Consider the following 24,924-nt stretch of genomic DNA (forward strand, 5'->3'; position numbering starts at 1 on the left):
TTAAACTTTTACTTTTCTAAATCCAACACTAACTGCTTAATTCACTTGAGCTGCTCTCTAGAATTATCCTGCCTTGAGTAATATGCCCTATCTCGTGTTACCTGCCTTCCAGCAGTCTGCACTCTGCATATGCTCCTGTTCTTGTAGTTCCCTGTGTCAGTGTTGTCCACTCTCCTCTTTTCTCTCATGCTGTTTTTTTTACAAAATTCTATGCAATTTTCCAAGTTGTTTGTTCTTAGAGGTTGGATTCTGCTCTGCAGAATCTCTGAAATTTTGGAGGCTGTTTTCTTGTCTTTGCTCTCTGCAAGACAGACCTTTGTGATTTTTAAAGGCAATTTTGATTTTAATGCCATCAGCACATAAGTACATTCTCCTAATTTTTTTCTGTCAGACCATATAGTATTTGTGACTTCAGTTTGCTATAAGAAAAGCAAATAGGGAGAACTGCCTGCATCTGGTCAAGACAAATGACCAGCTTTTTGTTCCACAGTCTTTGACCCAGAGAGAGGTTCAAAAGCATTCCCAAACTTACTGTTTCTGAATTTCAGAAACAAGTCTTCTAGCTGGTTTGGTATTTATTGCCTTGAACCTGGATTTCATTATGGTAATCCATGCCTCTGACTTGTGGACTACTTGAATGTCTGCAATGCATTCTCTCCTTGCAGCTAGGCTTGCGGTCAACTCTAATGTTACTGCAAAGTCCAAATGCAAATATGTACTATTGAATGGTGGTGTGTGAGAATTCAGGCCTTCAATGACTAATAACTTCTTGAAATGTACCCAGAAACAAAAAATGTTATATTCTTCAAAAATCTCCCATGATTTTATCACTAAAAACTGACTTAAATTTTGTAGCCAGATACAATGATCAAATCTAGTCTGTGTGAACTAAGAAACTTCCAGATCATGCAGTTCACTTGCAGTGATTTATATGCTGTTTACAATAACTTTTTAAAGTAATTATCCAAATGTAACAGATGAATTTATTTATTTTTTACTTTAAAATGACCCCCACTTCAGTAAGAACATGTTTTCCCTATTTTTCCCTTAGAGGCATTAATAAGTCTAACCTTCTTTTTATGTGCTTTTGGTTTGTGGGTTTGGGGAGCCAAGATGGAAGAGAACTCCAATATTTAATTATCTGCTCCAGCAATCCTTGACATCAGTTAATCACCTCATAGTCCTGATGTTAGTATCTGTATCTATCTAACAGCTAATAAGGACATTTAAAATGTATTTTTACAATGATCAGTAGTGACATCACTGTCAATACTGTCCGCAAGCATGGAAAAGACATAGTTACAGGGGGAATATTCAGTCAAAAAATGTTAACTTTAGAGAAATAGTTTAAAAGGCCACAAATCGAGAGTTGTTTAATACTTTTTTCTTTTTGCCTTTGTAATAACTAAAATGACAGACTGTATGTTATGAAAGCTCTCAATTTCTCAGAGTTTTCTGCCTCTAGAAATCAGAATAAAATATATATATATAGTGAAACTGCTGAGCTTCAGCATTAACAGTTATTGACCAAATGAAAAAGTCCACTATTACTGTTTATTTGCAGTAATAGCAAGATATGTACATGTATGTGTTACTTTATACTAAAACGGATTCTTCAGAGCTACAGATTGAATGACAGACAGCAGGCTTCCGTAAGAGGTATTTCATTGTGTGTGCTTCCTAGGACGTAGGTTGCCCACGAGGGCCAGGAAATGAGGAATAGGGGTGGGTCTTTGCTATTAGCTCATTCAGCAAAATGTTTAACCACAGCTTCCTAAGCTTTAAGGCAGTCACTCTGACAAAGAATGCTTTGTCTGTCTGCTTCCCCATGTGCAATTCTTTTCGGCAGTATAAATTACCTAATTCGTTAGATGTCTAACATAATTTCTGCAGAATCCCTCATTTTGATGCATCATGTTTGAGAACATTATTCCAAATTGTGCAGTGTGAGTACAATGATTAATAGCCTCTAAATTAATATAAAAATAAATCACAATCCATGTTTTTCATCTTAGAATAATGTCTTCTTTTGCTGTTGGGATCTAAAAATGAAAATGTAACATTAATTTTTTCCTAATGGTTGTCCTTTTTCTTCCTGAGGATTTCAGAGCAAAATTTTATTGAGAATTAGTTCAAGTGTATGCCCCGAGTTGTTCACACAAGAGGATTAAAAAAAAAATAGTTGTACTGAAGCTGGTAACACTTCAGAACAGCTACAGCTGACGCCATAATGATTACTGAATGCAACTGTCAGATTTAACCTAGTAATAAAAATAACAGACAGAAAAACACCCAGACTTGGAAACACTTATGCAAAACTTGTCCTATTTGTCAAGAAGGTCAGCGATTTTTGTTTTGTTTTGCTCAACTAGAACATGATGGCATTATTTGGTTGTTTGTTTTCTGAAACGAAACCTATCTGCAACAACAACTTTGCTTCCTGGAGTGGAGGTTTGGATTTAATTCTGTTGATCATACAGTCATCCCTGAAGACTCATTATCTAGAAGCAGTGCACTTGCTTTATACATGGCGTGGTTTGTATGTGAAAGCAATATATTTTTCAGTCTAAGTAATATGGTTTGAAAATTTCCTTTTTCAGCACAAAAGACCTTCTGGTTTTGTGCACACCTCATTCTTGAGGCATATTTGGTTTTCCCCATCAGCTGCCACTCCATAAGAACCTAAACCAAATTCAAATCACTTGCACAAGCAGTTCTGCTTAGTTTATGAATAATATGAACAAAGCTGAGGAAATGGGACTTGTTCTAGCAGGAGAAGGCCTAAGGCCTGTACAGGGCTCCTAGGGAAGACAGGACTAGACTTCTGTCGGACGTGTGCAATGAAAGGACTAAAGGCAACAGTCCTGTGTTGCAACAAGGTCTAGTCCAGTTAGAGAGCACGTAAAAAGTCTCCTCCCCCCGGAGCGGCTCTTGCATGGGAGCGGGTTGCACGGAGAGGGCTGTGAAATCTCCAGGTGCGGCAGCTTTGGGGCCCGGACGGGGTAGGGCCGGCGTGGCCTGCCTTGACGGGGAGCAGAGAGGTGGGCCGAGGCACCCCGAGGCCCCTTCCACCCTCAGTTGTCTACGACTTTTCCTTGTTAATGCAACAGCGATCTCAAAGCTCTGCAGAATATTTCCAGGACTAGAGGAACGCAGTGTTCAAGGCTGGGGGCGGGGAGGAAGGAATGGGTGAAAAAGCTGGAAAAGTTGATATAAAAGAGTGGACAAGAGACCCTATGGCCACAGAGAAGAGAGACCAAGACATGCTGTCACTGTCCCTCGCAGGAGGGCAGGAAGGTCTTTACCATGGCGTTGACCCCTGTGAAACGGCAGAGGGGAGAAGGACCCATGGCCAGCCGCTGCCCCGGGAGCCTGCTCCGTCCCCCGTCCCCGTGCTCTTGATGATCCAGTGGGCTGGGAAGGGGGATCAGAGCGGGGGGCGGAAACAACGGCGGGGAAAGCTGTGAGTGCGAGTGCGTGTGCGCGCAGCGGCCCGCCGGGGGCGGCGCTCGCCGCAGCGCCGGCCCCGCCGCTGGGGAGCGGGCGGGCGGTCAGGGCGGTCACGCAGGCGGCGGGGGCGGGGAGCGCGGCCCCGGCAGCCGGCATGAACCCCCGGCGCGCCGCGCTGCCCGAGGCGGGGACCGAGGCGGCGGCGGCGCCGAGGTAGGCACCCCGCCCGCCCCGCGCCGCCCCCAGCAGGTGCGGGGTGCTCCTCCGCCCGCGTGTCCTTGCAGGGCCGCGCCGCGCCGGCAGGCAGGGAGGGAAGGGGCCCGGCGCGGCGCGGCGCGGGGGAACCGAGGCGAACCGGCGGTCTGCGCCTGCCCGCCCGGCCCGGCGCTCCCGCCTCCCCGCCCGCCGGCCCCCGCGCTCACGCCGCCCGCCCGCCCCCCTCTCTCCGCAGAGAGCCGCAGGGCGAGTAGCGCCGCCGCGGCCGGGCCAGCCGCCCCCGCGTCCATGAGCCGCCGCCAGCCGCCAGCCGGGACCGCCGCCGCCGCCGCCGCCGCCGCCGGGCCCAGTCGCCCCAGCCCCGCCGCCGCTTCCGCCGCCGCCCCGCCGCGCTGCCGGAGGTGAGCGCCGCCCGCCGCCGCCGCCGGCTCCTGTCAGCGCCGCGCGGTGGCCGCCGCCTCCCGGCCGCGCCGCGCCGGGGCGGGGGGAGGCCGCGTTCGCGCCCGCGACCTTTCGGGGGAAGATGGAGGCCGGGCGGGAGGGCGCGGGGCGGCCGCGCCGGTAACGGCTGAGCGGGGCGGGGCGGGGCGGGGGGGCGGAGGCCGCCGGTTTGGGGGGGGCCGGGGCCGCCCCGGCGGGCAGTGACCGGCGCCTTGTCTCTCGTGTCGCCGCAGGACGGTCCCGCAGCCGCTGCCCTGAGGGATGGCCGTGACCTTAGCGCGGGCCCGGCGGGTGGGCTGCGCCGCGGTGAAGGCGCTGCTCAGGTTCGCCTTCATGGTGGCCAACAACCTGGTGGCCATCCCGTCCTACGTGCTGTACCTGCTCGCGCTGCAGCCGCTCCGCGCGCTGGGCAGCGAGCGCTTCTGGTACGTCGAGGGAGTGCTGTTCAAATGGCTCTTGGCCATGGTGGCTTCCTGGGGCTGGTGGGCAGGATACACAGGTAAGACCGCCTCGTTAATCCAAAAAAAAAAGTGTGTGTATGTATATATATATATATATATATACGCAAATATAAAACAAAGATTAAAACCCAGATGTTTTAGCATGGGGATGTGTAGGGGAATATGTAAACACAGGGGATACTTGCTTGTTCTTTTTTTTTTTTTTTTCCAGGTTTCTTATACATGTGCGTTGTATTTCTGGATTGAGATACTAAATACTCCAAAACTTTTTAAAAATCGTAGCTACAAATCTGTTATGATGTGTTTTAAGTGACAGAGTTTCTCAGTCAATATCTCATTTTAGTGTAATCAGAAGTGTGCTTTTTCCTAAGAGTCTAGGTCGCTTTGGTTTCATATTATGTGAAAGACATACATCTCTTCAAAAGAGAGTTGATTTGTACTGTGTATGTGGCTGATACAGCCAAACTTTTGAGTATGAATGAGCTTTCTTTATTAAATATATGCATCTCTAAATCGTTTCCGCTTAAAACTATCAGGACACAAGACTGAGGAGTTTGACACGAAGCTCATCTCAGAAGAGTAGGTCTTCTATTCCTTGCAACAGTGGCTGTCTTTTCTGCTGCTTCAGAACGGAGGGAACTTCTTTTACAGAAACAGCAATATATAGAATGTTTCTTGACTAAATGGCGCTTCATTTACTGTTAGCAGAGCTAATTACACAATCTCTAGGGTTTTTTTTTTTTCCTCTGCATGCTTGCTTTGCGATTATTATTGAACTTATTTTTACTTGCTAGCATTCGTAGGCTCATCAAGACGATAGACTGAACTGAAATATTAAGGAAGGCTCTAGGCTTGACCTTGAATACACTGATTTTCATCTTGGCTACTGCACTTGGTGCAAGAAAACAGCCACCAATTCTTTATATGTGCTTAGACCTTGGAAAGGGGAGGAAATGACTCTATTGGGTGCAAAACATGAACAGCCCTCCTAAAATTCTTTCCCTCTCTTCTGCCCAGGCTGCCTCTGCAGGTCTTGTCCATATAAACAAGGAAAAAAAGGAATGGGAACACACAGCTCTGGAGTCTGGTCAGACTCCTGATTAGTCAGAAAGTCAGTGTTGAGCTGAGCTGAAGCTTCTGTGATAATATGCCTTTTGGTACCCTGTCATGTGCCTTTCCGAGATGCACAGAGTTTCTGTGGATATTCTAGGTGAGCTTCCAGTGCTTCTTAAGGAGATGATGGCAGCAGCAAGCTAGTTTCTGGTCTGTTGGGCTAGAACTATCGCAAATGTTGCACTGCTTCAAAATTGCCTTGCCTGGTACAGCTCAAGCTTTTCCAGATATGCTGTTTTAAAAATCTTTTTATATTTGCTCATTAAAAGAAGTCCACATAGTATTTGCAGTGGCAGGTACATTTTAAATGTCTGCTTTAAGCCTTTAAATACAAAGTTCTTCCAGGAGGAAGGACTGATCTTCAAGGTGCTGTGTGTATTTCAAATTGGAAATGGGAAAGTTTATCGGCATAATGGTAACATTAAAGTCATACAGCATATGACCCTGTGTATACACTGCGTATATTGAATGTGCTAGTTAAAATTCAAGCCATTGTCCCATGACGATATGGTTGTCAATTTTGAAGGCAGTTTCTTTGGGATAGCTTTTACTGCTGACTGCAGAACTGTGTGGTTTCTTTTGCCTATTGCTTGGAAAGTGGTCTTAGCATGATCTGCATATCCTAGAGTCTTCCTGAAGCATCTGTTGATTGGCGTTGCTGATGTATCTTGACAACTGAAATCCTTTGTTTTACAGTCTGGAAATGTCTTAGTATGTTTATTTGAAGTATCATTTACAAACAGCTACACAGAAGTGTTTTCTGGGATGGTATATGGGTAAGGAGGCCCTTCTCTTCACTTTCCAGTATGAAGCATGGCTTTTGTTTGGGGGAAAATTTTAAGCAAATGCTAGTAAGAAGTCTCAGTTTAAATGTATTTTCTTATTTGATATGAAGACATTAACATGTTTTATACCAAAAGCTACAAAATAGAGAGAATAGATTACTACTTTGCCCTCATCAATGCTTACCACTACATGCACAATAAACCTGGAAAATATATCTTTATGGCTTCAATATATGTAAACAAAGTAATTTATGTATCTATTTCCAGACTGATAGACCTTATAAAATACTGTTGCTTTGATTCCCTCTTCTTACAGAGTATGATACGTGTTAATTCAGAACTGAAATGCCTAACTGTCTAAAATTTGCAGTGGTACATCTCAAGGTGACATTGCTCCAGCATTCTTCTGTCTTCCATGCCCCAAACTAAGTCAAAGATTAGCTTCAGTATGTTCCATCTTTGTGAAAGTAAATAAAAGATAATAGGTATGAATGAATTCATTGAGAAGATAAAAGACTTTTTCATTTTTTTGACCAGCAGAGCAGAGAGCAGTTGGTGAATTGATTTTTTTTTTTTTTCTTTTTTCCTTCTCTCCTCCCTCTTGATTCAGAGGGTAATCAGTTAAATAAGTTTACCTGCTTTTTAATTGGAGGTAGTGTTCTGCTTCAGTTGTTGTGTTGAAGCTGTTTCTTTTTTTTTTTTTTTTTCCTTGGGTGCGAAATGACATGAACCATATATAATTATGGACTTAAACTCAGCCTGGAAACTAGATTCAGGGCAGACCTTTTTTCATGTAAGTTTGTATATAGTCTGTAGGAGAGGGCTCAACAACAAATGAAGACGCTATAGTGAGTTTTAGTTTTTCTTCTTGACTTTGCTATAGCTGCTAAATTGTTAGTATGCTTTATTGAATAAAGCTGTAACAGCTGAGGAAGACTTAGAAGCGAGGTCTGCCCTTCTCCTCCCCACTCCCGTAAAAACCTGTGCTTTCGTGTTAGGATCCTAAAGGATTTGCCAAAGAAGTTACATGAGCTGTGTCTATATCAGCAACTCTAATCTGTGCTTTTTGATAAACGTAGGTGTTTCTGTTTGCAGATGCACTCGAGGTTATGTAAAGAGATAGAGTATAACTGAGCAAGCAAAATAGAGAAAGGAATGGGAAGAGAAGTTGTAAAGATCCCTCTCCTTTCCGTAATATTTTTCTTCTTAAAATGCAAGTATGAGAGAGAACTTGGCTATAATTGATTGCCTTTGATTTTTAAAGGGCAGAGTATGATGAGTATCTGTGGTGTTCTCTTGAACTCCATAATGTTTCTTACAAAAAGGGAAACAATATCTTTTTATGAAGAATGTTCAGATAGGCTAGTGGTGCTACTTTATTTTTATCTGTTTTCAAGAAAGGCCTGCTTAGCTCTTCTAAGCTTTTTTGTTTCCCCTCTCTCTTCTAAAAGCTTTTTGTATATATGTATTGCTTTCATTGTAGGAGCTGTCCTGTTAGGACACTCAAAATCTGCGTATTGGTGTGATTTGAAAGGCACCTTTGAAAGGCACTCCTAAATATTTTCCCACGTTTGTTGTAAGATGCGTTCCAAAAAAAGCAAACTCGAGAATGTTTGATCCTTTGTTGACAAATACCGTATTTTCTTAACTTATGTACTTTTCTGTGGAGTTTTTTTCAGTTCCCTTGCAGTATTTGGAGAACTACGTATTCATGGTATATACTATAATTTGTCATTTAATACACAAGTAAAAGAAGCTGTGAAATGGCACAGTAGATGTAATGGGAGGGAGATGGAGCATATCTGTGGAGGTAAACCTGTAATGACCTCCTGCTCATCTACAAAACTAGTTTTAAAGCAGCCATCTGTATCTGAACTTCTCTGGGCTAGTCATTATTACTTCTTAAAGTTTAATATCCTTGTATCTAATCAAATTGCTAAAAATAGTAAGGGCCTGTAGAATGAAAGCTTGCTTGGCTTAAAAACGTTTAGACCACTGTTCTTATTGTCTTCTGCAAAAGTTAGCGTTAGCTTGTAGTAGCGTTGGGCAGTGCCGGTGTTGTTGCGATACAGGAATGAGAAGTCTCTGCAATACAGAGTAATCGGTTAGCGATGCAGTCCTGATATTCATGATGCTAACGTGGGGCTTGACTCGGCGCTGCACAGCTCGGAGCCGCGGCCCGGCGCAGCGCTGCGTGCCCAGCCTTTAGCTCTGGCGTGGAGAAGAGGAGGAGCCGGTGGTGATTGAGTGCCCTCCTTCGTTTGCCTGCCCCAGCTCTCCGCAGCTTCCCTCTCCTGGTGCTTCGAAAGGGAGAAGTGTTGCACGTGGGGTCAAGCAAGGGCGTGAGCACCCTGGGAGGGCTTGTGCTTGGAGCACGCTCTACTTCTGCAGCCAAAGGGGAAGGGGGCAACTCAGGATGACCCTCTGGTTCAGCCTCTTGCCAATGAACACAGTTTTGCAATAAAACTGGACAGACTGGTCAGCTGTGATTGATGAAAGGAACAGTAATACACCTCTGCTGCCATCCAAAATATCCTAGCAGTGTGAGGAAGCTTGCTGGCATCGTGATGCAGTGCTTAGAAAAAGGTGAACTAATCAAGTGGTATTGCCTGTTACTGTTCTGTGTCAGTGAGGAAGATGATATCTGAACAGTATCTGTAAGAATAGTTTGTTTCCGTCAGGTGAGGAGTTTTCCTTTCCTCCTTCCTTTTACGTTCAGCTAGGTGCAGTAAAATTCAAATTTGGATTTCTAGTCATGGTCCTCCATTCCCCCTCTCCCCAACTTTTAAAATTTGTTGGCCTACATGTTTCTATGGTTAAGTTGTGACCACAATATATTTTTTTTCAGTAGCCATCCAACTCTTTCTGTAATTCAAAATCTTCTTTGTTTCCATTTCACCAGTTGACAGACTCATAACTCTTAATCTTTCTGCTAAGAATAAGAAAATTCCAGTCTTCTAGAACTGCAAAAGGTACAGGTGGAATCGCTCTCGTGTGCGATACCACTGCGCTGGTGGGAAGAACATGCATGGTGCCTGCTCTGCTCCTCGTGTCCGCTCGGCCCTGCACTTCAGGCCAGATGTGCAACAGAAGCTGGAAAACAGCAGATGAGATAAAGTAAATTTTTTGCCCAAAATAAGGCAGGAGGTATTACTTCAGGAGACCCATCTATACTTCCAGCCCTGCCATTGTTTTCTACTCTCCTTTCTTCCTGCAATTATAACATTAATTGGCAATATTTTCTTTTGAGAAATGATCACCACTTGTGTGTGGGGGGGAAAGTCAGGTGGTGTGTGAAATGGGGAAACACAGCAGTTCTTGTTTTGTTTGTTTTTGTTTGAATGTACAGAGACACCTGATGTTACTCCAGCAGGTTTGGATAGCAGCATATCAGACAGAAACTTTTAGGTTATGTTATGCCTATGTGTTGAATTTCTAGTTAATCCTTGGCTTTAAATGCAGTTTTCTGTGATGTGTACAATTTATATGTAGGTTATGCAAAGATCCCAGCTTGATCTCAGAACTTATTTTACTCTTTGTAAAGGGAGTTTGTATGCAATTTGTGAGCTGCCTTGATAAGGAAGGTTGAATGAGTTGAATAAATTAGGACATTGGAGCTGTTTCTACTGTGGCCTAGGAGCAAAGGTTCACTATATCTTTGCGTAAGAGGAGGGTGAGCAGTAGGAGTACAGTAAACTTGCTGTAAACCTCTTTGTGCACATGCTGTGTGTGTCAGGAGAGGGGTTGCAATACAAGGACCTTTGTCCTGCTTTAATAATGTATAAAATCACTCTGGGAAATTCCCATCTCTCGTTTTTGAAACACAAACAGGCTTTACCATGGTGTTTGCTTTGTAGTTCATCTAGTGTCAGCAGCGTGTCGAAAGAAGTTAGCTTATCTTTCATTTTCCTCTTGCATCATTTAACTAGAAAGCGCCGCTCCAGAAGATTAGGTATTGAAATGGTCTCTAAATTTTATTTTTAGAAAACTACTGCCTGCTGGCACAGGAACTTAGAGTAAAAGCACACACTGTTATTTTTTTTGCTAGCGATATTTTTATTGTTTGTTGCTATTTGCTTCCTTTTTTTTAGTGTAGGTTGATCCCTGTTTCTGCGTTTCACCTACTCTGGATAAAACAAAATGTTTAAAGCTTACCAAATCTGACACTTCTACATAAGGATAGCAAAGGTGACATTACTGAGGAATACCAGTACAGAAGGGTGCGAAGGAAAATTATTTATTTGTAAGTCAAGGAATGCCTGTGGAATGGCAGCACTGGCTTGTGTGCTAACAGCCAAAGGAATACAAAGTTGTGGTAGTTCTGGGTTCCCTTCCTGCTTAGGACTGAGTTTGCTATTTCCCTGATGTGTTTTCATTCCTCCTACTTCTTCTAGGCCTCACTTTGTTTTTAAAGTATCTGTTCATGCTAGTCATGTTACTTTTGCTTGTTGAGTGCCTGGAAGGATAGGGCTAAGAATACCTGCGGGATGTCTCCCTGTTCTCTCTACCTTTTCTTATTCTGTTTCTGTGTGCTAGGCTCTTAGGAAGCATGCCAAATAATTGCAGGGAAAGTCTTGTCCATCTCTAATCTGGAAGAGAAACAGAATCTTAGGGAGTTAAACAGTTTATCTCTAGATACTTTGCGGAGTGTATGAAGTAGGAATTTTTTTCCACTCTTACAATGCAATTAGGTCTGTGTTGGAACATGAGAAGGCATTGGGCCTTTGCATTATGCCTGGATGTCAGAGAAGTAATTTCTCATTATTTAATTTAACTGCTCTAAAGCATAGAAATTTTAGAGCTTTTCAAGAAAACTGGAGAAAAAAATCCATGTTTAACATGAGTAAACCCATTTTCTCTGTTACTTTATTCTGAGAAATTACTTTTTTAGAATGAAACTCAACAAAATATATCGCTTTTCCTTTTTCTGTCAGGTGTGTGTGAAAGAGAAACGTCTTGCCAAAAATTAGTTTGGCAAGGCTATAAGCAGCTGAAAATAGGATCTTAAAAATGGAAGAGTTGTGCAACCTTGATTAGAAAGAGCAGCCAGTAAATCCTTTATGGAATATAAGCTTACTGTTGTAACTTTCCTGTGCAAACTGAGCCAAAATACAGCTCCAAGATATGTAATCTGCTTGTGTTTATTTCAGTGGAGTAAAAACTCTGATGCATAAGATGACATTTCAAATGCAGGTTTGCGAAGGCGTGTAATTGCACTGCTATTGCAGTCACCACAGTCAAGATAATATTCCAGCCATTTATATATGCAGTTACTGAAATAAATAAGGCCAATATGTTTGTGTGCCTGAGAATGCTCTGTGACACCGGTGAGGGATTCTGCATGCAAGGTTGCATTTTTTTCACAAACATTTCAGCAGATAGTGCCACTGAAAAAAAGCCAGTCCCAGCCTTTCAGTCTCATCCTTGCACGGCTTCTTCAGTTTTCATTGGCCAAACGTGTTAATGGTTGTGTGATGATCTGGGTTGTGGCCCAGATCCACGCTAAAACTATCCCCCCCCCCCCCTTTTTTTTGCTGAGCTACTTAAAAAAACACATCGAGTACATAACCCAGTTGATTATGCAGGTGTGGTGCAAGAAGATGGGAATGAGTCGCAAAGGGAAAGAGGAGCTGCCTCTTCTGCTGGCAGTACCAGCATTAAAACATTTGTAAAACTACTGCTTATGGCCCCAATTTAAGAGAGCAGTCTTGTGAATGATAGGTCTCTACAGTGGGATTTAAATCCCACTGAAGTAGAATTCTTCACCTTTTTCTACTATTTTATTATTTGGCTAGTGCTGTTTAGACTGGAAGAGTACCTTTTGCAAAGTTCCTTTGCAGAGGAAAACTAAGCATGGAGTGAGAGCAAAGGGTTGTTGTGAATTGAAAACTGGTTGGTAAAGGAATAAAAAAACCTAACATTTGTGCTGGTGAAAGCTTAGCAGTGGAATTCCTCTGAAGTTGTGTATGCTTAGTCGTTTGGCAGCTACAGAGACAATTGTGAAGAACTTCAGAAGTAGTTAAGCTATGTGAATAGCCAACAAATTGTTGAGGAAGTTGCCTTGACCAGTCCAAAGCAATAAACATTTAAGTAGCTTAGGATAGAGATTAGTATTGTGATGGAGAGCTCAGTGCATAACTAATACGTTGAATTATAAAATATGTAAAGAACAAGGTGGAGAATAATGTGAAAGACATCAGTGGTTCAGCTTCACACTTTGCTGTTCTTCTCTCAATAGAGCCCCCTCTTAGTTGTTTTAAAGCTAAAAGTGGTGAGAAGTTCATTAATTCAAGCTGAATTCAAACTGGAACAGTTTCATTCACACCTGAACTTGAACCGGAACTGAATTGAGTCTATTTACTGGGTGAAATAGAGTAGAATAGAAAGTGATAATCTCTCTGCCTCTGTAAAGAAGGGGACTTTTAATGTCATTGAAAGGTAATAAATTAAGATCTGATAAGATTTAATAAGACTGCAGTGCCTGTTTTTTCTTTAATATTTTCATTATATCTTTTCACAAATATTTACTTTGCAAGATACCTAATGTCAATGACTTCACTTCTTTTGAGTCAAACAATGCAATCTTGAAACTTTTTGTTTAAATGTTATGGTTATAAAAGATAATAAATTTGTCCCTGTGTAACAATTCTAATAGTCTGAATTAGTTAGAGATTCACCCCAGTTTTGTAATTTAGGTAGAGAGGGATGGGAAGGATTAATAGCTTTTTTACTGCTTCTCACTTACATAGATCTAAAAACAGAAATGGTGTTCTAAGAACAAGGGCCAGTGCTGCTGCTGTTTGGGAGGAGGCGGTTTCTGGAAAATTGAATTATTAGGACGAGAGCTTGAGTGAGTGCTTGGTTGGTCTTTTTTTATTTTTTTTTTATTCTTTACTTTTGGTGGTCAAAGGGAGGATTTGTCTGAGCTTTTTAAATTTAGTTTCATTTGTTTTCCAGCACCCAGAAGTTGCAAGTAGGTGCCATTCCTGTGAAAGTCTGGTATCTGTGTTTGCTTGACACAACTGGGAAAAAAATTATTAAGAATAGATATTTTTAGTTATTTAAGCATCAGTTATGTTTTTGAGGATGGTGTTTGAGGTAGGCGATTGAACACTCTTCATGTCAAATTCGATGACTTGGGTATTTTATCATATATGTAGATAGATAAGTGACAGTGTTTTTAGCCTTGTTTCCTTATGGGATTTGGCTTTATCATCTCTTCTTTCTCTCACCACTCCCATACTTCTCATTTGCCTCCTTGCAAATTTGACTGAGGTTGACCAGATGTTTCAAATTTCACAGATAATGGTGTTCTTGCAAGTTTTATGAAAATTGGCAGGTGAGCAGACAAGAGAGACCCAAGTTAGTGCCTCATTTGAGGGTAAAGCAGGCAGAATTTGGCAACTGTGTGTCTCATTTGACCACTGTTGCATGGCCAGTCAGTGCATATGTATTTCCAGATTTGGCCACAGGGCTGTCTTGTCTTGTCCAGCATGTTGGGGAGGAGAAGGTTAGGCAACAATTTTTTTGGGAAACCAGGCTTTGTTACTTCTGCTGCTTCTGGAACGACTTGTTAGTCCAGTAGAGGCAGAAGGTGTGTGAAGGAGCATTCCTTCCTTTAGAAGATATTTCAACCACCTTGTTTATCTTAGCCTTTTAGATGCAAGAGGTATATGTAGACAGCTATTTAGTCTAAATATTAGGAAAAAAAGGATAAGGTAGTAAAAGAACTTAGAACCAATTAATGTGTTTTAAGGCTTTCTACTCACTTTGCATCTAAATAAGGGTTGTCATAGCCTTCAAAAAGGAGGAACTGAAGTGCATCAACCTAGCTGAAACTCTTGAGAGAGAACAGTGATTCCCAGATTTCTGTAGGCAGGACAGAGCCAAAGAGAAAGTTGGTTATGAATCTAGCCTAGGGATATGTGGAAACATGAGGCTTGAGGTGTATTTGAGTGTATTTGGAGAGAGCAAGGGTGTAGGTGGAAAGTGATGTGGCATTTTCTCAAGAACAGCTCTGTACCATCGTGTGGCACGCATGAAGGCATTACGTTAGAAAGGTGGCCTCTTGAATTTTGTGCCTGAATTTGGTCTATTTTGATGTGCATAAATATATATAATATAGATGGTCTGGCAAAGTTCCAACTCTGGTAACTGCCAGTTTCCTTTCTAAATGCATTCTTTTTATTTGGATAATGTATCCATTTTTATTTCCTGTGCTTGTCTCTGGCATTACTAAAAATTCAGCTATTGTCTCTCCTAGCAACATCTTTACTTGAAAATAAATATAGTTATAGCCTGTATATACATTTAGGTGCCATGAAGGCCCCATGAAATTTAGTTCACATTTGTAAAAATGCTTTCAGATGAAGGTATAGTTAAAAAAAAGTCTGTCTGTTAAGCCTTTCCCATGTAACGGATTACTTGAAAATAAATGGAGGGATATTTTCAGTATTTGAGACTCTTTTATTCACGTCATCAAACCTAATACATCAGTCTCCTAACATAGTAATGTAGGAAGGAAATGTTACAGACAGCGAAGTATTTACCCAGGTAAATCTGTTGTCATGGACTTTTTTAAAGATTGCCTGATGCTTTGATGGGGCTTCTGAAGTTTGACAAGATTTTCACAGGCTGGAGAAGCATCTTTGTCCCATCAAATTTTCCTCATCTTCCTGAGAGAAAGAAAATATTGAAATATGTCTGTCTCCCTCTATTGCTCACGTTATTTGTGAAGATTTTAACAGCCTACTAAAACTTTACACCTAATTGCCGAGCCAAGTTGGTGTTACCATGAGCGGTGTTAGTGTGTCACTGTAGGAGTGTTAAGAATTATTGGGGTGGCTGGTATGGTAAAGAAAGAACCATATCAGGTGGCGTGCTCCCTCCTTTTTCAGTCTCATTACTGTCTTTTTCTGGTGTTTTGGGAAAACAGTGTGGTGAATCGGAGTGTCTGGTCACTCACGAGATTTATTTTGAGGCAGGGTTTCTTTGACAAAAGTCTAGAGGATTTGATTGGATAAACAGAATTTGATGTTTGAAGTGTATTGACCAAATTCCTACTCTGTGTGAGTGTTTGACCTTAATACATTTATTTTTGCCTACTTTTTTTTTTTTGAGGAGAGAGTGATTTGTAATGTTTTTGACAAGTGCTTTCTAAATATGTGAAGACACTTGGAGCCACAGAATATGACAAGTTACCTATAAAGTACTTTAAAATGCCAGTAGATATCCACTGATACAGGAGTATTAAATAAATCCTTTAATTGTAAAATGGGATTTTGACATTCACGTCTCCTTGCATTTGTGGCACACCTGGAGTGTTCAAAATAGGGAAGCTGGCTTCCATGGTCTCTTTCACAACTTGGTTGTCCCTTCCCTTTACTGGGATGCTCTCCAGAGGGACTGTTGCTCTACTATTTTTAATTAAAACATTTGGAACTTTCTTCTCTTTTTTTTTTTTTCCCAGCGCTCATCTGATGTAATTTTTAACATTTGCTTCCAACCTATAAGGAAACTTTTTTTTTTTTTAATAAACCTGGAAGATGTGGATTTTATTTGGGGAGTGAGAAGAGAGAGAGAGGAGGAGAAGCCACGGTTACTGTCATGCAGCAGCATATTCCAGAACTGGGACCCGAAGGGTAGATATCGGAGAGCGCTGTTCAGAACGTTTGAATATATTTGTTTGTGTTGAGTCCGACCATTTTAAGTCAGTAAAAAGTAGAAGTCTGCTCCCGAAACTTCCAGCAAGATTGTCACCCGCAAATCCAAGGTATTCTTTGTGGTTGTCAGCAAGCGCAAGAGGATTATTTTTGTAATAGTAATACGTGCCAGAGAGTTAAACTTTTTTTTCCTTTAGATTAGGAATACCACATTTTCTTCTGCTTCTCTGAGGTACATCAGCCAGAAAAATGTGATGAGGGAGACTGGGGTTTCTTTTTTTCCTTATGGTTACTTCATTTGTGACACCCTGAGAGTATCATTAAAGCATCACTTCTGGTTTTACAATAAAGCACTTCTGCTTACTGGCAACCTGAAATGTGACAACACATTTATTTCTTAAGAGTCACTGAACTACTGTGGGATAACCTGGGGCATGGATATAAATGTGGTAAGTGCTTTTTGTCTGTTAGCTTAGGTCTTTTGCTACATTGTACCACTAAGGGTACTTAATATTTTTTGTAACTTAAGTTCCCAGCTGGAATTATTCTGTTAAATATTTTACAGCATGCTTTTCAAACTTACAGTGGCCTCCTGTTTTAATTATGAGACTTACATACACAGAAATAGAAAATTGAATTTAGGAATCTGCTGTTATGTTAAACTGCACCATTAACTTCTTATTGTTTAATATTAAATTACTTTGATTAAAGTTGTGGTAACGGAAGACTATTTTTTCCTGTCCTTTATAAAATCTATTATTTGAAAAAATGGACATAGTACCTAGAAAGTCCAAGGGGAAATGTTTGCAGTTTTTGTTCATGTTACAACCTTTTTGTTTTAAAGCCTCTTGTTTGTAATGTGGGTGGGAAATTTAATAAAGTCCTGGAAACCTAATGGTGCAAGCATCCAAGGCTTCCTTTAAAAGTTTTGTCCTTGTACTTCCTTGCATCTGTATCCAGGTAATTTTTTGCTTCTTTGCATGCCTTTCATTTTTAAGTTTGTTTTTATTTTTTTCCCTCCACCAATGCAACTTGAAAACGTCCAATCACTTGAGTCTGTTTTATGGTATATGGTGATCCTAACACATTGCAACTGGAGTAGTACACAAAGGTGTGTGAGGGCAGGAGCGAATAATGCTGCAGCTGCTTGATCGGTGCCCAATTTTGTTGTTTGTGAACACTGATTTTTTTTCAAGTTATCCTACTCTTGCAATCTCAAAATGTGTTGTGCTATTATATATTTCTGTCCTTATGATTGTTCAGACGCTCAGTAGCTCTGTTCCTCCATCTGGGTTTGGCCGAGTTGAGGAGGTTTGAATGGTCAATGCCCTTCAAAGGGAAACAAGCTCCTCAGTTCTGACGTCACTGGAGGGAGGCGGTAAACAAATGCGCGTAGTTGCCCTTCGCCTTTCCCGTGTAGGCCATTTAAGAGAGAGAATCTAAAAGTAAAGGGTTGCTCAAATACAGCTAGCATTTCTTTTATGTGTTGATTATTTGTAGTGTATCATGAACCGAGCTGGAAAATGTCAGTGGTGTAACAAGGCACAGCATCAGTAGCGTTTTGTAGTGATTTAAGCAAGATGTGAAGAATACAAAGAGGAAACTGAAGTTAATTTAGATAGGTAAAAAGTAATGACCAGAGCTGGACTACAGGGGTGGTCTTATGACCTCCAAAATCTTCATTTCCAGTAATAGTATTGTCGGTCTTCTTGACCAGAACCGTCAGCCAGTAATTAAAATTATGCAGTTTGCTTCCATTAGGAGGAGAAAGTGATGATAGTGTGGTGTTTCTCTGAATCAGTCTGACTTATTTAGAGAACATGTGCAAAATCATATTTTCCTGTGCCCAGTTGAATTTGAAGAATAGGAGACAGTTTCCTTGCTTAGTAGTTTAATTCTGTTTTTTTTATTTTGTTTTTTTCCACTTACCATGTATTCCAGAAAGTGCGATCTCTCAGTTCTTACTTGTCGTCACTCTGGCAGCTTTTCTTGATTCTTATCCTTTTGGCTGTAATCCTTGGCTGCTCCCAGTCCCATTGGTATCGCTGTAGAGTTAAGCAGTTGAACACCTGGGGTCTGATCAAGCCTTTTCTGATTAAATAGGATGATGGTTTGGTTTAGAGGGATGCAGCATTTCAGTTGTTTTAGGTGAGTTCCACATCTTGTTTAAGGAAAAGAGTGTTCACTCACTTCCAGTCCTATTACAGTTTTCTGGTTCCTGTATTTGATAAGCCTCAAGGTACTTCAGAGAAATCCGTGGGTACCGAAAACCTTTGATTAGGTTAGCTTTCTAGGTGAAATAAAAGCACAGTAGAATAGCGTGCTGTCTTGGTTTCCTGTGAGAAATTGCTCTCCCTCTTAGTGCAATCTGGTACCAAATTTCTGCATTCTGCATGTGTTTAACTTGAAAGAGACTGTAGTATAGCTCTCTGAAAGGTTTGTAGTCCCAAAAGATACAATAATTTAAAACTTGTAGTTAGAAATGGAAATTGTGAGATTGGGACTTCCAACTCGTGTGTTCATTGCTAGCTAGCCTCTCCGGTCTCTTGTGCAATAGGTAATAACTAAATTCTCTTAAGTTTTTCTGCTGTCAGCAGAAAGATTTTACTATTGTATCGTGTTGGGATATTTTGTTGTGAGGTTGCTGAATATGTCACATTATTTTGGTGGTTGTCATTTTTTAGGAAAAGACAGCTTTTTCTTCAAAAAGCTTCTAGATGTTCTGGATTCCTTGAAATCATATGGGAAGCTTGTACATCTGCAAATCTTGAAAGGAAAGGAAATAGCCATCTCTTCCTGAGCATATTCATTGCCATAAGCCACCAGTCACTTGCTCTTTAAGTCATGTTTTCAGCTGGGCTGATACAGAAAACTAGACTAAGTGGTAGCATGATCTTCTGTGTGCATAGGACTGTAGCTTTCCAGCTACTCCCCTGTGTGTGTTGTTGTTTTTTTTTCTTTAACTTAAACAGCAGTTTAAACAGAGTAGCAGCTTATAGAGAAAGTTATTATAAAGCTTTCATGTCTTTTTAAATAATTGACAGTCTTGTGCAGATTTAATCGAACATTCATTTTGGGCAGTGCAGCAGTTACCAGAGAATTTATATAAGCTTTTTCTAAGAAGTTCCTTCTTTCCAAATCTTTTGTATTACTATCCAGAAGCAGTAAGGATTGCAATCTGTCCACTTTGAAAGGGGTTTTGCAACACAGACAGGCAGAGGTCTGTGATTCCTGATCTCTTGGATTTCTGTGTGGAGGGGAGGAAGCGGATACCCTTCTAGGCTACCACAATTAAATCTAGCAAGAGCTGTCAATCTGAGTCCTCAGTTGCCAGAGGTCACAACACAGTATATTAAATAAACTGAAGCTGATGGCTTTTAACTGTGAGCTGAGATGTGGACTTAGCTGTTAACTCTGATGCATCTGCTGGAGGGATGGTAGCCTCTTCACTGTCCTAGTAGGAGTCAGCAGACCTTGAATCAGAGATAAGCCATATAGCATTTTGAGGCTTTTTCAAATCCCAAAGTGTGAAATCTTATTGAAAAAATAATTTCCTCTATTTCTGTACAATCTTCATATAGAATTGTAGAATTGAGGTTGGAATAATGGAGATTATCTGGTCCAACTCCCTGCTTAAAGCAGGACCGGCTTTTTAGCTACGTTAGGTTGCTCAGGGCTGTATCAAGTCAAGTTCTGAATATCTCCTAGGATGGAGACTTCACAGCCTCTTGGCACCTCTTCCAATCCTCAACGATTACGAAGAATATTTTTCATTATCTGGTTAGAACTTCTTGCTGCAACATGTCTGTTGTCCTTTGTAACTGCACTGGGCATCCAAAGAGTCTAGCTCCATCTTCTGTATAACCATATATCAGATAGTTGAAGACAGTAATTATATTTTTCCCCCTCATCCTTCTCTTCTTTATTCAGGATGAATAAACCCAGCTCTCCCAGCCTCTCCTTGTGCGCTATGTCTCCAGACCCCAATTGCCTTGATGGCTGTCCGCTGGACTCAACCCAATTTATCAATGACCTTCTTGGACTGAGGAGCCCAAAACCGGACAGAGTACTCCAAATGTAGTCTCACACAAGCTCAATAAATGGGAATGATCACTTCTCTCAAACTGCTGGCTGTGCATTTGCTAATGCAGCCTTATATGTGGTTAGCCTTCATCATGGAAAGGGCACACTGCTGGAGAAGTGGCCAGTTTTGTACTGTGGAAATTTTCTTTATCATGCAGGTTGTCTAAGAGCTAAGCCATTAAAAAAAAAAAAAGAAAAAAAAGTAAAGCAAAAAATCCACAGTGGGTGACATCTCAGAGTTGCACCTCTAAACCTGCTACATATTACCTTTGATAGTGATCAGTAATGGCCTTAGACATTTAGCATTGCAGCATAGTATTATCTAGGTGTAATTAAAAGAATAACCAGCATGCACAAGTTGCAGCCATCCCCTTTGATTATCACAGGCCTAATCTCTGAAAATAGTCATTTTACTCAGTCCTTTGGACCTGTGTTCATGTGTTAGCACTTGATTTTATGTGCCCTTATGGGAAAACCTGATTGAACCTGCTGGTGACATCCAATTACTTACCTGTGTACAGTAACAGGTAATTCTTGTCTTTATTTCTTCGTAGCCATAACAGTCTATGCTCATCTTTTTTTCCTTGAAACAGAATTACAGGTTCTCCTCAGTTACTTGTTTGAAGGCTTGTTTCTGTCCTGTGGGTAGTTGTTGTCCGTCCCGTCCCGTCCCCGGTTTATTTGTCCATTTTCCTCAGTACTAATATTTTTCTGGACTACATGGTGCAGACCATAGTTCCATGGTATAGAGAATAATTTTTGTTTCCTAATAGAAAGCCCTGTGATGTTGCAGTGCACAACTGTGTGTAAGTAGCAGAGCAGTTGAATGGAAACTCTGGGAGTACTGTGGTCCCATAGGTTGGCTTGTTGATTAATTGCTTGCCTTAGCCGGCTTGTACTAGACCAACTAGTTCACATCTTGCGTTTCTTCTGTTTCTCTTGCGATCAAGATCCTCAGAGTTAACAGCTGAGGCTACAAAGCGGGTTTCAACCACTCCCCCTGCTTTTAAAGACTGTAGTTTTTCCTCTCTGAAGGAAACCGGACTGATATTTCACAAGTCATTTGCTTTGACTAGACTATTACCTTAAAGAGATTTTCCACATAGTTGATTTGGATATAGTGTTTTTTTGGCATTGATTACACATTCTGAAAAATGTTCCATTAGTTAGGGCCTTGAACCTGGGTGTATTCTCTGGTCACTGTCTACTTTGAAGCTTAATTGGGAAGACCTGCTTTTGATCCTGTATTTGTTACCTGTTTTAGAGGACGTGATGCAGTAGCTGTGCCTTTTGAGACACCTTAACAGTTGATGGAGGAAAAGTACCTTATGAATGACTCTCCTTGCCATCACTGGGAATTTCGCATCTGGAAAGACAAGCAGCAGGATCAAATTAGTAATGCATACCATTGCCAGTGACTCAGAAGGAAACTAGTAATACTATTGTAGTTTGTGATACTGCCCCTGGGTAGATTCTGCTTCGTAGACAGTTGACTCTGCAAAACAGCTCAGGTTATTGTTTTGATGCAGTAATTTTTAATTGCGACAGTGGGTGTGCTTTCAGAGTACTCTCTTAAAAAGAAAGAGGAAATATTTCATATTTTCTTTAATTTGCTTTCCTCAGACAAATTCAAAACCCATTAAAAAATCAAACAACTCTCATTGTATTCCTGCCAGAATAGTGGTTCTGCAGAGTGTGTGGCACATGGCTACAGAGTGCTTACAACAAGGATGTTTATTTTTCCTTTTTGTACTTAAGCTTACAGAGGAAAGGGAAGGAATGAGAGGTTACACATTTTTATCACATTCTAAGTTCTGTAAAAGAGCAAAACCCCACACTTACCATGGTCTAAAGACCACGTGTTTAATGAGATGTATATAATTTATTTATTTATTTATTTATTTTAAAGAAATGCACTGCAATTGAGAAGGTGGCTTTAGTTACTCATGCTGGTCATGCTTTGTACCTTGGGCCAATGGGACTTGCCCAGCTGGTCTTCCAGCCAACAGCAGGATGTGGTTCTGTAAGAGTTCATTCTGGTCCAACTGGTGCTGCCATCATCCCATCTTTTTCTGTCTGTGTGCTGTCTTGCCCTTTCTTTTTATCCAGCGCAGAGGCTCACGTGATTTCGGTTAGTCCCCATTGCCTCTTATATTGTTGCTGGATACCACAGGGAAGAGTCTAGCTTTGTCTTCTTTACTACCCTCCCCTCCTCCAAAGTATTTATACACATTGATTTAACCCCCTTCTCTTCTCCAGGCTAAACAGCCCTCGCTCTCTCAGCCTCGTGATATGTCAGATGCTCCAGTCCCTTCTTCATGGGCCTTGGCCGGACTCGCTCCGGTATGTCCATGTCTCTCCTGTACTGGGGAGCCCAGCACTGGACGCAGCTCTCCAGGTTCGGCCTCACCAGGGCTGAGTAGAGGGGAAGGACACCTCCCTTGACCTGCTGGCAATGCTCTGCCTAATGCAGCCCAGGATACCTTTGGCCTTCTTGGCCGCAAGGGCACATTGCTGGCTCATGGTCAACTCGTCCACCAGGAGCCCCAGGTCCTTCTCTGCAGAGCTGCTTTCCAGCAGGTTGGTCCCCAGCCTGTCCTGGTGCCTGGGGTTATTCCTCCCCAGGGGCAGGACTTGGCATTTCCCTTGTTGAACTTCCATGAGTTTCGTCTCTGCTCCTTTCTCCAGCCTGTCCAGGTCCCTCTGAATGGCAGCACAGCCCTCTGGTGTATCAGCCACTCCTCCCGGTCTGGTATCATCAGCAAATTTGCTGAGGGTGCACTCTGTCCCATCGTCCAGGTCACTAATGAAGATGCTGAACAGTACTGGCCCCAGTATCAAGTACAGGGGTACACCACTAGTGACTGGGCTCCAGCTGGACTTGTACTTTTTTTTCCCCCCTGTTTCCCCACAACTTTACTTTCTTAAAGCTGAAGTCATCAGTGTTGACATCTTGAATTTCAGACTGCCATGTCCCTTTTTGTGTTCTAAATGAAACTTTCCCCTTTATTTCTTACTCTTTTTGGTTATATATAAAGGGAAGGCCTGCCTCTAAACTTTTTCAGACTTGAGTCTGGGAAAGTACCAATTCTCCATCTTGCACAGCAGGTGGGAATTTTCTTAAAGATATCTATAATCTTTTAAAAAAATAAAAAGTACCATGGAACTTCTATTGAGTAGTTGCTGTCTGTTACTGTGTTTGATGTGGCAGACCCTGTTTGTCAGCTCCGTTTCTGTCTGATGGTTCAGAGCTTGTAAAGTACTGTAGTAATCTGCTGGGTAAGAGTTGTTAAAAATATAAAGCCACAGCCAACTTTTTTACTTGAAAGGGCCATAAGGGTAACAACAGCGAGCAAATGATACGATTGCTAAGCTTCATTGGTATGTTTTATGGGAAAAGAAAAACCTTCCTCTTATAACTACTTTTCCAAGGTACTCGGCCTTTTAGAAAGAGAAAAGTTCTTGAATTGTTGTAATGGTGTTGTATTCTGAAATTTCCCTATGTTCAAAATGACTTTAATTGTAGAAAAGCCAGGCTGTTTCTCATAAAACAGTCTTGTAGTCATATTTTCTCTCAACTTACCATTATTTTGCATTGTAACCATATTTAAAATACTGTAGTTCCAATATACAGTACACTGAAGATGATTTTAAGATCATGCTATGAATTTATGCAAAACTGACTTTGGACTACATTCTTCTTAAGTGTAAATGTACATGTTGTGGATGGAACTACAAGAGTCTGACTTCTGTGTTTAAAAAAAGAAAAGTGAAAACATATTCTGTGGATTTGATATATAAGTCATTAGCTTGAGTGGTGGGAATCTTTTCTCACTTGTAAAAGAAAAAAATTATCCTTGTAGACATGGACTGACATGTGGAACTCATTAGCCTTGTTTGACTAAAAGAGTCTGCTTAAGCAAGTTGCTGGACCTCTTTGCATCAAGGGATTGACTATGGTATTCTGTCTTTGGCTCCGATTGTGGTGCTGCATGATGCAAACTGGTAGAAAACTTTGTATGTTCTTGTTCTTCTGATTAATATTTTCAAATCCTTAATATCTGTACAGGGAGCAATGGAATGTATGTGGAAGAATATTCCTCAGAAGATTTTTGTCATATGTGCAGACTTGTGCTCCTGTGATTTGTCGTAATAGGTTTCTTTCTCACTGTGTAAAACATAGTCTTACAAAGCTGCTAATCTTGTTTTTGCTCTGTGTAAGAACTTATCTGATACCCTTCTAGACTTTTTTTTTTAAACATAAATATGTTTCTTTGCTTCTATCATTTATGGTGTTAGAGCTCTTTGGTCATCCAAGAACATCCAGAAGCATTTAGCCAGCAAAAGGCGAAACTTCATCCTTTACTAGATCGTATTTTGACATTCCTTAATTTTTTTTTTATTTTTTTTTTTAGTTTCTAAGACTGATTACTTCATTTTCAGTTTCCTTTAATAACCTTTACTTTTTGTTCCAATGTTTCATTTCATAAGTATGTTAGAAATAGGAAAAACTACTCCTTTGCAGTGAGAGAAATGTGGGAGCCTGCCCCACTGTTTTGCTTCTCCTTCTTCTGGACTGCAAACAAGCAATGGTTTTCTGGCCATTTTAACGTCTGCAGTACGTAAGGGATTAGAGCTTTGGGGGATTCGTTCAGGAATGCACCGATGTTCCTCCGAGTAGTTAATACTTAATGTATTTTCTCCATCACTGGG

General features: G+C 41.3%; 1 protein-coding gene across 2 annotated transcripts in view; it reads left to right on the forward strand.

The window, feature by feature from the left end:
• The first annotated feature begins 3,987 nt into the window (after nucleotides 1–3,987).
• The window catches only part of LPGAT1 (lysophosphatidylglycerol acyltransferase 1), a 68,337-nt gene continuing 47,400 nt past the window's right edge, over nucleotides 3,988–24,924 (forward strand). The window contains exons 1-2 of one of the 2 annotated variants that reach the window (XM_067293096.1): nucleotides 3,988–4,067; nucleotides 4,341–4,606. In XM_067293096.1, coding sequence (XP_067149197.1) covers nucleotides 4,369–4,606 — 238 coding nt within the window. In that variant the 5' untranslated portion in view covers nucleotides 3,988–4,067; nucleotides 4,341–4,368. Of the gene's footprint in view, nucleotides 4,068–4,340; nucleotides 4,607–24,924 lie in introns of those variants that run through there. The other variant, XM_013949860.2, reaches the window with a different exon arrangement.

This window comes from Apteryx mantelli, chromosome 3, assembly GCF_036417845.1.
Source record: "Apteryx mantelli isolate bAptMan1 chromosome 3, bAptMan1.hap1, whole genome shotgun sequence".
NCBI classification, from domain to species: Eukaryota; Metazoa; Chordata; class Aves; order Apterygiformes; family Apterygidae; genus Apteryx; species Apteryx mantelli.